A 12,114-nucleotide genomic window follows, 5' to 3' on the forward strand; every position below is an offset into this window, starting at 1 on the left:
TGGGCCAGGCGGCAGCAAGCAACCCCCACCTGGGAAGACCCCTGAAGCAACGTATCCATCCTCCCGAGGGGCTGCCAGCCTCCTCCCATCCCTGCCCCAATCAGGAGCCCAGGATGGCCTTTTGATCTGCCAGCAGCCTCTTTCCCACAACTAGTGAGGGGACCCTCAACTTTTTCTCCTTTGGATGGCCAGGACCCACTCCCACTCCTCTTGGAAGCCTTTCTCTGCCCCCTTCCAGGCTCTCCAGCTCACTCCACACCCTGTCTCTGTGGAAGATGGGATCTGGTGTCCCCTGAATACTCCCCTGCCTCCTACAAAGCAACCTTTCCTGCAGAAGGCAGCAGCTGGACTCCAACTCCCAGATTCCTCCAGCCAGCCACCACGACTGAAACCTCCAGTCCCTGCTCCAGTCAGGAAGGGCCTTCTCTCCTGCCAAGTTGTCCTTGCCACATCCAGCGATGGGACCCCTTTGGATGGCCTGGACACGCTCCCCATCATTGGAGGGAGGCCTTTCTCTGCCCCCTTTCCAGCTCACTCCATACCCAGCCTCTCTGGAAAGAAGATTTTCTCTCCTCCCCTTAGAACTAAAGAGCCATTTCCTGACAGTTTAGAGCCATCAACCAGTGGAAGGGTTTGCCTTCAGAAATCGTGGCTGCTCCATCACTGGAGGCTTTTAAGAGAACACTGGACAGCCAACGGTCTGAAATGGTCTACAGTCTCCTGCTTGAGAAGGGGGGGGGTTGGACTAGAAGACCTCCAAGGTCCCTTCGAACGCTGTCATTCTATGTTCTAAAATGGGGCTAAAGGACTGAATATTAATTAGGATGCAAACTGTAGAGAACCAATTTGGTGTTGGGATTAAAGGCCCTGAATTAGGGGGCAAGTTCCAGTTCCCCTTTGAGCACAAAGCCAGCCGGGTGACTTCAGACGGCCCTTCTCAGAAGAAGGAAATGGCAAACCGCTTCCAAAAAGCTTGAGGATAAAACCTTGAAGGAATTCTCCAGAAAATCACCAGAAATATAGAATATATCTTCAGGTTGGGAGGATAAGAGGATAAGAGCAAAGCAGAGGAAAGTAAGGCCCTAAAATAATGACCGTCCTGCACCTCCCTTTGCAGGGAGCCACATTCCTGGAGGTTTTCAAGGAGAGACCGATGGTACAGGGTCTCTTGCTTGGATTAGAAGGTCCCTTCCATCTGTATTCTGATTCATCAAGGAGAGAACCAGCCTAGAAATAAGGAGAAATTTCCTCACCGTGAGATTAACCAGTGGAACAACCTGCCACCAGAAGCTGTGGGTGCTGGAGGTTTTTAAGGAGACTGGACAGCCACTGGTCTGAAATGGTCTAGGTTTTCCTGCTTGAGCAGGGGGTTGGACTAGAAGACCTCCAAGGTCCCTTCCTCCATTATTCCCTTTTCTCCCCCTCTTTCCCACTTAAGGCGGTGTGTGTGTGTGTGTGGACACCCACTCCCAAAACAGGGGAGGGGGGCGGGAATCTTCAAGCAAAGTAAAAAATCCACCTGAGGCCGAGGTCAAAAACCCAGATTTTCTTTTATTTCCACACATTTGGTGGCTCGTCGCTGGTTGGCCAGGCAGGCGGGGGAAACAAGAGGCGGCTCTCCGTCCTTCGATCTGCGGGGGGGGAAAAAGGGGAGGGGCAGTCAGGTACTGTCAGGTCCACCACCCACGAGCCCCCTCCCCCCCCTTAGCCCCCCCAATACCCTGCCTCTCAACCCTCTTTACGCCCCCCCATCCCCCTCCCCTCTCGATCCCCCCGGGGCCCCCTCCCATCCCCCACTCTTATCCCCCTCCCTTACGACCCCCCCTCCCACCCTTCCTCTTTTACCCCCCACGACCCCCTCCTCCTCCTCCTCTCGACCCCACCCCTCTCCCCTCCCACCCTTTTGCCCCCCGCCTCTTACCTCCCCCTCCCACCCTTCCTCTTTTACCCACGACCCCCTCCTCCTCTCGAACCCATCCCTCCCCTCCCCTTACAGCCCCTCCTACCGTTTTGCCCCCACTCTTACCTCCCCCTCCCACCCTTCCTCTTTTACCCCCCCACGACCCCCCTCCTCCTCCTCTCGACCCCACCCCTCCCCTTACACCCCCTCCCACTCTTTTGCCCCCCCCCGCCTCTTACCCTGCCCCCCCCACCCGCGGGCCTCAGCGCAGCCTTCGGGCCTCTCGCTCGGACTCGAGCAGCGTCAGGACGTCCCCCTCGCGGACGGGGCCCTTCACGTTGCGGATGATGGAGCGGCTGGTGTCGTCCATGAACTCCACGCGCACCTGAGAGAGAGAAAAAGGACGTCAGGTAGACTGCCGCCGCCGCTGGAGGCTCCACCGCCCCGCCCCCCCCCCTCGGGCCCTCCGCCGCCCACCTGCGTGCACTGCCCCTGGGAGCCGGTGCGGCCGAGCACTTTGGTCACGCGGGCCAGCTTGATGGGCTGCACGCGGCTGGTGTCCATGGCTGGTCAGGCGGCGGCGGAAGCGGAAGAAGATCCCCGCGCTCGGGCCGCGCCCTTATATAACCTCGGCGGGAAGTCTCGCGAGAGGTCCGCTCTCCGCGCGAGGGGCTCCTTCCCGGCAGGCCCCGCGCGGGAAAGCTGTTTGGTTTTTTTTTGTTGTTTTTTTTTTCTACGGCTTTCTTTGCAGAGGCGGAGCTGATGGCTCGGCCCCGCCCCCCCCGCGCGGATACGGGCTGCCCTGCCGCGCAAGGCCACAGGAGGCAGCAGAGAGAGAACGAGAGGGCTTATCCCCGCGACTCAAAGTTTTAAATTTTTATTTCATTTTATTTTATTTTTATAGCCCCTCCCCAGCCTTGGAGGCTTTTATTCACAGATATTCACATTTTTTTAAATTTACGTGTAGTCCTCAACTTACGACCGCAATTGAGCCCAGAATTTATGTTGCAAAGTGAGAAATTTGTCTTTTGCTCCATTTTACGACGTTCCTCACCGCATTTGTTAAGTGAATCATTGCACTTAAGTTGGTGTAACGCGGTTTGTGAAATAAATCTGGCTTCCCCATTGATTTTGTCAGAAAGTTGCAAAAGAGGGTCATGTGACCCCCAGGGACACGGCACCCATCATAAGTCAGTGGCCAAGCATACAAATTTTTATCCTGTGACCCTGGGCAGGGGATGCTGCAATGGCCATAACTGTGAAAAATGGTCATAAGTACCATTGTAACTTCAAACTGTCAGTAAGCGAAGTGTTGTAAGTTGAGGACTGTTTGTTCATTCATTCATTCATTCATTCATCCATAGTTGTTAGTGGCGCTGAGCTAGCTTCCTGCAGAATGAAGATTGGCATTGCCTGTATTCATTTGCCTCTATTGCAGTGAACTCTGGGCGGCTTCCTTGCCAACAATGGCATCAGAGCAAATGGGGAATTCTGGGAAGTGGAGTCCTCCCATCTCCCCAGTGTGCAGGATGAGAAACGCTGGCATAAGTTTGGAATTTTTTTTAAAAAAATAACATTTTAAAAAGAGAAAGAAAAACACCGGTATTAAAAAAAAAAAACCTCAGCATTTTGTTTTCTTCCCTTTCATTCTTCCCTCTCCCCTCCTCCCAGCATGCACCGCGCGAGGCCGCGCTTCGTCTCTTCCGCCCTTCTCTCCGGCGTGCCACGTAACCCCGCCCATCGGAGGGCGGGGCATGGCGTCCCCTGCGTGCTCCGCGCAGCGCGCAACCTTGAAGCCAAGATGGCGTCGGCCACCGGCATCATCCGTCTTATCCGCAACTTTCTGGCCGGGGTAAGGGCGAGCGGGCGCGCCGGCCGTTTTCCCCAATCCGGTCTCCTCGGAAGGTCCGACGAACGCCTGCCCGGCCCCGCCGGGCGTATCCCCAGCGACCCTGAGCGCGGGGCGGGGCCTCGCGCCTTAAACCCCGCCCTTTTCCCCGCGCGAGGGCTCCTGGGGTTTGTAGTTTCCGCGTGGCAAAGGCCTTCCGGCTGGACCAATCGAGCAGTGGCCCCTTTTAGACTTCAACTCCCAGAATTCCTCAGTCAGCTTGGGACATTCTCGGAGAGTGGCTGGGTGAGGGATTCTGGGAGTTGAAGTCCACCTACCTTAAAAATGGCTGCCTTTGAAGAAATACTTATGGGGGTTGGACTAGATGACCACAGGATCCCTTTCAACTCTGTTATTCTGTTGTAGTCTAAAATGTTCCAAATTTGGGATTGGGGATATTTATTTGCAAGATTTGCATCCTGCCCACTTCCGCAAACTCTGGGGCATGCTAGCTGGGGGATTCTGGGACTTGAAGTCTTAAGGTTTGAGGAACTCGGGTGTAGAAGGCCAGGTGTAACTATTAATTGTAAATAAACGTTTCTAAATGGTCCCAAAGGGGCTTTTTTTCCCTTTTTCTTTTCAAGAGGCAACTGGACTTTCTGGTTTTTCTTTGAAGATGTTTCACTTCTCCTCCCAGAAGCTTCTTCGGTTCTAAGACATTTCTAAATGATGGGATGAGAGCTAAGGAGCGGAAGGCTCAGGTGAAAGGTGCCAGGAGCTGCTTTATGCCTTTTAAGGTCTATTGCAGAAGGAAAGGGAAGGGAAGAAGGGAAGGGGTCTCCTCCTTTCTAAAAGGGAAGGAAGGAAAATAAATAAGGAAAGAGAAAGAGAAAAGAAGAAGAAGGAAGGGAGGAGAAAAGGAAGGGAGGGAGAGAAAGGGAAGGAAGGAAAATAAATAAGAGAAGAAAAAGAAGAGGAAGGAAGGAAGGAAGGAAGGGCATCTCTATCTGCTATTTGGTCTTCCTACCCCCTGGCTATAATTTTAGGGGTTTTACTGATTTTCCTGGACTGGGAGCAGGATTATTATTTGTCAAATTTACATGCCCCTCCCATCTCTCTGTCCAGAGCTATTCTGAATGGCAGAGGATTAATTGTGCTTTACACCAAACTTCAGGAAGTCCTCGACGTATGACCCCAATTGAGCCCCATTTTACGACTTTTCTTGCCTCGGTTGTTAAGTGAATCACTGCAGTGGATAAGTTAGCCACACAGTTGTTCAGTGAACCTGGCCTTCCCCATTGACTTTGCTCATCAGAAGGTCGCAAAAGGGGATCACGTGACTCTGGGACCCTGCGACCGTCATAAGTGCGTCTGAATGTGGATCATGGGGAGGCTGCAAAGGTCATAACTGTGAAAAATGGCCCTAAGTCAGTTTTTTTCAGTGCTGTTGTAACTTTGAATGGTCACTAAGCCAACTGTTGTAAGTCAAGGACTACCTGTATTCTTATTTAACGGCGCTCAGTTGAGAGGGTGTCTGTGTTTATTCTATCACTTGAATAGACTTTGTGTTTTTGAACTGTTTCTAGGAATGCAGTGGCTCAGATATAGAATAGAATAGAATATTCTTTATTGGCCAAGTGTGGTTGGACACTCGAGGAATTTGTCTCCGGTGCAGAAGCTCTCACTGTACATACAAGCAACAAAGTGGTAGACCATAGACCGTAGATCATAGTTACAACCGTTAATCATGATACTGTGGGAAGAAATATCCATCTGGTTCAGTTCCAAGCCGGGAGAAAGACACTGGAAGCTGTCAAGGGAGGCTGATTGGAGAGAAGGTTTAATGATGAAGCAGAACCACATGGGTTCTGGGCAGCTGACCACGTGGAGTTGAGAGTAGGGGGGGGTTATACCTTCTCTTGGGCTTTGCACTTGAGCTTCCTGTTCCTGTGCAAGAACATGCATTCTATTGGCTGTTGCCAGATTCCCATGGGGTCATGTAGGGGTCATAGCTGGCTCTATAGGCAAAAGAGGGAATGCAAATCCTAGGTGTTTGTCTGAGCTCCCAGGTTTGGCTGAAGTTTGGGCTGCTCTGGGTTGGTGCAATGAAGGGGCTTGTGCCCTGAAAGAGTGTTGGGCAATTCCTATTGTCTCTTAATGGCTTTCCTCCTGTGTTGGATCTTGAGTGAGGGCTAATCCTACCCTTCTTTTTTTTTTTTAATTTGATTTATATGCCGCCCTTCTCCGGAGACTCAGGGCGACTTACAATGCACTAAGCAATAGCCTTCATCTTTTTGTATATTTATACCAAGTCAGCTTATTGCCCCCACAAAATGGGCCCTCAATTTACCTACCTTAGAAAGGATGGAAGGCTGAGTCAACCTTGAGCCTGGCGAGATTCGAACCTGCAGTAATTGCAGGCAGCTGGTCTTAATAACAGGGTGCTTTAGACCACTGTACTACCAAGGCTCTGTACTTCTGCCTTTGTTCAGACTTTGCTGCAGGGAGTTTCAAAATATCCTGTCTTGAAAGGATTTCTGTCTGCAGTATTTGCTTTGCCTATGAATAGAGCTATCTAGATACGTGCCTTCCTTTTTCAATAAGCTCTTTATCTCTTAAGTGCTGGCATCTGGTCTGGGCTATTAAGAAAGACTTGGGGGCTGCTTCCTGCCTCTAAAAAACATGTTTCTCCATTTCTCATGTAGGGAAATATAAAATTCTGCCTTTTTTTAATATTCCTCAAAATAGTTCATTCTTCTAGGACAGTGTTTCTCAACCTTGGTAGCTTGAAGATGGGTGGACTTCAACTCCCAGAATCCCCCAGCCAGCGCTGCTGGCTGGGGGATTCTGGGAGTTGAAGTCCACCCATCTTCAAGCTACCAAGGTTGAGAAACACTGTTCTAGGAGGTGGTGGGAGGTGCTGACTTTCTACAATACAACAAGAGATAAAGCATAGATGCCAATAGAAGGTACTAGTCAATGAGAAGATGAGAAGGATGATAGCAGTGCAGCCCTACTACATCGGTAAAATATCTTTAGGCCTAAGACAGTGCTGTGGGAGTCAGGTGTTCAGCAGAGTGGGGGGAGGGGGGACTATCTTTGTGCCTCATTGTTTTGGCATGCAGTGCCCTTTTAACGGCATCCAGAGTGGAGAATTTAAAACAATTTATGTCCAGGATGTGAGGGGGTCTGTAGATGTTTTCTCAGCCCTCTTTCTGATCCATGCAGTATACAGATTCTTAATGGGGCAGGCTGGTTGCCATTCTTTTTTCTGCAGTCCTAACTATCTGTTGAAGCCTGTGTCTGTCCTGTTTGGTTGCTGTGCCAAAACCAGACAGTTACAAGAGGTTCAAATGACAGACTCTGTGATTGCTTTGTAGAACTGTATCTGCAGAGAGTTGGGGGGGGGGGGGTTTCGCATTTGAGATATTGCACTTTAGATGAATAGATTCTCTCACTCATTCACTTTCTCACTCATTGCTCCAAGACTGGAGGTTTTCAAGAAGAGATTAGATAACCCTTTGTCTGAAGGGGTGTAGGGTTTCCTGCCTAAGTAGGAGGTTGGACTAGAAGACCTCCAAGGTCCCTTCCAACTCTGTTATTCTATTCTATTCTTCTCTCTCTCTCAACAGCGAGACCTCCAAGCTACACTGCAGCTGCGCTACACAGAGATCTCCAAAAGGTAATTCTCGGCAGGACGTTAGAAAAAGCTCTGTACTTCAGCCGTGGCTCAAGTCTCCACAAGGGAGCAGCTCCGCATCAGAGAGTTTAAAACCTCCGTTAAGTGTGTGGGGTTGGTTACGGTGCTACTGGAGAAAGAATGTCCTGATTTAAACCATGTATAGTTCTGGTGCCTGTTGCCCAAAATCATTTACACAATTGGAACCTTAGATAACCTTAGACTCTAGAAAAAGTGCAGAGAAGAGCAACCAGGATGATGAGGGGATTGGAGGCTAAAACACATGAAGAATGATAACAGGAACAGGGCCTGGCTAGTCTAGTGAAGGGACGAGAAGGACCAGGGGAGACAGGATAGCAGCCTTCCAATATTTGAGGGGCTGCCACAGAGAGGAGGAAGGGATCAAGCCATTTCCCAAGGCACCCAAAGGCCAGACAAGGAACAATGGATGGAAACTGATGAAAGAGAGAGATTCAACCAAGAAATTAGGAGAAATTTTCTGACAGTGGGAATAATCAACCCATGGAACAGAAGTTGCCTTCAGAAGTTGTGGGAGCTTCATCACTGGAAGCTCTGAAGAAGAGACTGGGCTGCCATCTGTCAGAAATGGTGGAGGGTCTCCTGCTTGGGCTGGGGGTGAGGTGGGGTTGGACTAGATGACCTACAAGGTCCCTCCCAATTCTGTTCATCTGTATATAACAGGGGTGCCTGTGGAATTGTCTATGAAGATTCTTAGTCATCCAGGTCATGGTTGTCCCAAAGGTGCTTTTTCAGGAGGCAACAGGACTTCCTTCGTTCTTTCTTTGAAGACCTTTCACTTCTGATCCCAGAAGCTTCTTCGGCTCTGACTGGATGGTGGGGGATGGAAGGATTTATACTCCTTGCAGACAGCTGGTCATTAGCTGCTTCCTTTTAGACTTAGAGGGTCGTTGAGGCCGCCTGGAGGTTTACCTGTGTCCTCGGGGTCACCTGAGTGGTGCAAATGGGGATGGAGCCTTCTTGGAATTGCTGAGGACATCATCTGTCTCTGGTCTACAACAATGGTTCCTTCAGGCCTCAATTTTTCTGGAAATCTGTTCCTACATCATTCGAAGGGTGTCCATCCCAGAGGGCACAGCTAAAAGTCTCCAGTCAGAGCTGAAGAAGCTTCTTGAACGAGAAGTGAAAACGTCTTCAATGAAAAAAATAAGAAATTCAAGTTTCCTCCTGAAAAAAGCACCTTTGGCTCTATTCTGATTGAACTGAATAAGAGTCATAAGTGAAGGTCTACCTGCACAACCATTTTATGGGCTCCACAACTCTGATCCCCCAGGCCAGAGGGCAAAGCCCAGTCTCCAGGAAGGCCATCAGGGACAGCCCAGCCAAGAGGAATCCACTCGGAAGACCATTGAATGCTTTGGATGCGGCCCTGTATCACACTGTCCACTCGGCTCAAGGCTATTGATCAGTTTGGCCCATTGTTCATTGTCCCAAAGGGACAATTTCTTTTCAAAAAGGGCAACCAGACTTCCTTGTTTGTTTGTTTTTTCTTTGAAAATGTTTTGCTTCTCACCCAAGAAAGCTTTTTCAGTTCTAACTCAATACTGTAGTTAGAACTTCATTAGAACTGAAGAAACGTTTTCAAGGGAAAAAATCCCAAGAAAGTCCAGTTGCCTTTTGAATAGGGATAGGGATGGGATGGGATAGAATTAGAATTAGAATTAGAATTAGAATTAGAATTAGAATTAGAATTAGAATTAAACAGAACAGAACAACAGAGTTGGAAGGGGCCTTAGAGGTCTTCTAGTCCAACCTCTTGCTTAGGCAGGAAAATGGTTGTCCAGTCTCTTCTTAAAAACTTCCAAGGTTGGAACATTCGCAATCTCTGGAGGCAAGTTGTTCCACTGGTTAATTGTCTGCCCTGTCAGGGAATTCCTCCTCAGTTCCAGGTTGCTTCTCTTCTTGATTTTGGGGAAATATATTTGGAACAACCATGACCTGGATGATTGAGAATCTCCACAGATGCCCAGTTATGACGGCTGGCATTGCCTGATAGTGTTAGAATAGAATAATAACTTTATTGTCGCTTTGAATGTGCACTCATCGGCATACATTAAAATGAAATTTCATTTTTCCCTGTAATTGGCTGCTTCAAACACTAGGCGCTTAGTGGGTGCAGGGTCCATCTCAAGACCCCTCCCTACCTTGGAAGTCCCTTTTGTGATCCCTGGAGAAGGATGTGGCCCACTCTTTGCAGAGAGGATGTGGCCTCTTGCTTCTAGCCCGGTCATACCAGGACATTCCTTCAAGTGCCTCCAATTTCAGTGGATTTTTCCATGTTTCCTTTTCACGCGTTGATCGTCTCCTTCCGATTCCTGCTTGGTAGGACCCAGCCGCCTCCCCGCCTCCCCGTGGGACCCAGCCACAAGCTAGCCGACAACTACTACTGCACCAGAGACGGGCGCAGGGAGTCCTTTCCGCCCATTGTCCTCATGTCAGCTCAGAAGAAGTTGGCCCCCAGAGCGGAAGAGGGAAGGTAGGCCCCCCTCGGCGATACCTGCGGAGATCCGACGGCCTCAAAGAGCGCAGCCTCTTTCGCAAAAGAGCCTCCCTCCTGGAAAGTTCCTTCTTAGGGAAGCGTCAGGTGGAGCCCAGCTAAACAGATCCTTGTTTGTCGTCGCCATTTCCGGCTTCTGAACAATGACCCGGCTGGCTGAGCCTCCAAAGCTCTTGAGCTATTTTGGCGTTTTCCAAAAGGATGCTAAAAGCCGACACCACTTGCAATAGGAACGTCCTTGTGGGGGGTGTTTAAAGGCCTTTTCCCCCCGATTTTCCCTGGCTTGGTTCCCAAAACCTGTGAAGTTTTCTCTCCTCCCGAGGAGGCCTTGAAAGAGTCCAGCCGGAAAAGGTCTGGCTTCCTCTCCTCCCGGCAAGGTTTCTTTCATAGGAAGCCTTTTAGAGGCCTTTTACGTATTTAATTTATCACGCTTGGAAACCGCCCTTCTCCCTTATGGTGTGCCATAAAATAATTACTACATAATGAGATATATAAAAGTTAAAATTTAAGAAGAAGAGGAGGCAAGGATGATTAAGAGCACTGTTAAAAATTAGTTGAAAGGTGAAGGGAAGGCTTTTGCACCCTTACAGGAGACCAGGAGAGTGGGGAGCGGGGGGCTGCCTCACCTCCAGGAGGAGAGGGAATATTCCCCAGGGCAACTTGGGCAAAGAAGTCTTTAACTGAGGGGATCTGCAATATGCCTTCCCTGCCTTTTTCTCAGCCTGCAGAGCTCCTGGGAGATGGGGAAGGTGAGGGGAACAGATCCCTCTCGGAGGTGTGAACGGGAGGCTTCCTCTTAAGCGGGCAACATTGCTTATATTTATTTCATACGCCGCCTTTATTATTTTTATAAATAAGTCAAGGTGACAAAATCTAATACTCCTTCCTTCTCCTGTTTTCCCCGCAACCACCAGGTGAGGTGGGCTGGACTGAGGAGGAAGAACTGGCCCAACCACTCTTATTTATTTTATCACATTTATTAAATTTCTACGCTGCCCATCTCTCCTACAGGGCGATTCTGGTTAGCCTTTCACGCCTAAAATGGGACTAGAACTCCTGGAGATTGACCCAAAATCACCCAGATGGCTTTCATGCCTAAGGCGGGACTAGAACTCACTGTCACCTGGTGACTGGTCACATCACACAGCCAGCATTCATATTTAAGGCAGAACTAGAACTCACTGCCACCTGGCGATTGGCCAAGTCTCCCAGCCACCTTTCATTCCTATGGTGGGACTAGAACTCACCTGGTTTCTCGCCTGGTGCCTTAACCTCTAAGCCGAACTGGCTCTTTTTAATCCGAGTTTACAGCCTGGGGACGTCTCCAGCTTGGGGAAGGTGTCCATGCAGCCTCCTAACTCTCTCGTTTCTGACCCACAGCCCGGACTCTTCCGTCACAAGGACGGAGAAGCTGCCTGTGACCCCTGGCGTCCCCCCTCGGAAGTGGGAACTGTCCAAGGACGAGCCCTATTTGTAAAACTGCCCCCGAGGCTCCAAGGCTGGGTTGCTGTACAGCAGCCGGTCCGGCCTCGGCACTGGCCAGGAGGCCGAGCAGCAACACAGAAGGACTTTTTCCTCCTCCTCCTGGGCTAATTCAATAAATGCCATCCATAATGTAACTGTAAGTTGTACGTGATTTTAAGGGGCTTGTTGGGCTGGGAAAATAGAATTTGAGGAACAGCTGTTGGAACTGTTAACTCAGATATACAACCAGAATAAAGGGAGGCACAAGATGTTGGCTAAGAGTGCATTTCTTTATTACATTTCTACCCCGCCTGACTCTGGCTAGGAGGCAGCATCACCAGTCATATAAATACAAGCATAAATTCAAAACAGAATCGAAACAGGTTACAGGGAGTCCTTGGCTTAGGAGCACAATTGGGCCCAGAATCTATGTTGCTAATTGAGACATTTGTTAAGTGAGCTATGCCCCCATTTTACGACCTTTCTTGCGACAGCTGTTAAGTGAATCACTGCACCGGTTAAGTTAGTCACCCGGTTGTTAAGTGAATCCGGCTTCCCCAATTGGCTTGGCTTGTCAGAAGGTCTCAAAGAGGGATCACGTCACCCACCCACCCACTCCCCGGACAAGGCGACCGCCATGTTGCCAAGTGTCTGAATTTTGATCACATGACCCTGGGGATGCTGCTGCAACGGCTGTGAAAAACAGC

General features: G+C 49.8%; 2 protein-coding genes across 2 annotated transcripts; one reads left to right on the forward strand and one right to left on the reverse strand.

Moving 5' to 3' along the window:
- Positions 1–1,531: 1,531 nt before the first annotated feature.
- RPS28 (ribosomal protein S28) lies at positions 1,532–2,487 on the reverse strand. The gene is made up of 3 exons (XM_070944794.1): positions 2,378–2,487; positions 2,140–2,285; positions 1,532–1,631 (listed from the first exon to the last, which is right to left on the reverse strand). Exons 1-2 carry the CDS (start codon positions 2,462–2,464, stop codon positions 2,163–2,165), a joined length of 210 nt encoding a protein of 69 aa, XP_070800895.1. The 5' UTR covers positions 2,465–2,487; the 3' UTR covers positions 1,532–1,631; positions 2,140–2,162.
- A 1,153-nt stretch (positions 2,488–3,640) lies between these two features.
- Positions 3,641–11,674, forward strand: NDUFA7 (NADH:ubiquinone oxidoreductase subunit A7). Its single transcript, XM_070931942.1, has 4 exons — positions 3,641–3,752; positions 7,361–7,410; positions 9,773–9,922; positions 11,324–11,674. Exons 1-4 carry the CDS (start codon positions 3,702–3,704, stop codon positions 11,418–11,420), a joined length of 348 nt encoding a protein of 115 aa, XP_070788043.1. The 5' UTR covers positions 3,641–3,701; the 3' UTR covers positions 11,421–11,674.
- Positions 11,675–12,114: the final 440 nt, after the last annotated feature.

Source organism: Pituophis catenifer, unplaced genomic scaffold, assembly GCF_029215685.1.
Source record: "Pituophis catenifer annectens isolate HBS135680 unplaced genomic scaffold, rPitCat1.0.hap2 SCAF_1, whole genome shotgun sequence".
NCBI lineage: Eukaryota > Metazoa > Chordata > Lepidosauria > Squamata > Colubridae > Pituophis > Pituophis catenifer.

Bases quoted from the DNA above. Each gene is read 5' to 3' on its own strand.
- NDUFA7 (XM_070931942.1), top strand. From the start codon at position 3,702: ATGGCGTCGGCCACCGGCATCATCCGTCTTATCCGCAACTTTCTGGCC. The intron at 7,411-9,772 runs GTAATTCTCGGC...CCTGCTTGGTAG, and splicing joins TACACAGAGATCTCCAAAAG to GACCCAGCCGCCTCCCCGCC. The intron at 9,923-11,323 runs GTAGGCCCCCCT...TCTGACCCACAG, and splicing joins CCCAGAGCGGAAGAGGGAAG to CCCGGACTCTTCCGTCACAA.
- RPS28 (XM_070944794.1), bottom strand. From the start codon at position 2,464: ATGGACACCAGCCGCGTGCAGCCCATCAAGCTGGCCCGCGTGACCAAA. The intron at 2,286-2,377 runs GTGGGCGGCGGA...TCTCTCTCTCAG, and splicing joins CCCAGGGGCAGTGCACGCAG to GTGCGCGTGGAGTTCATGGA.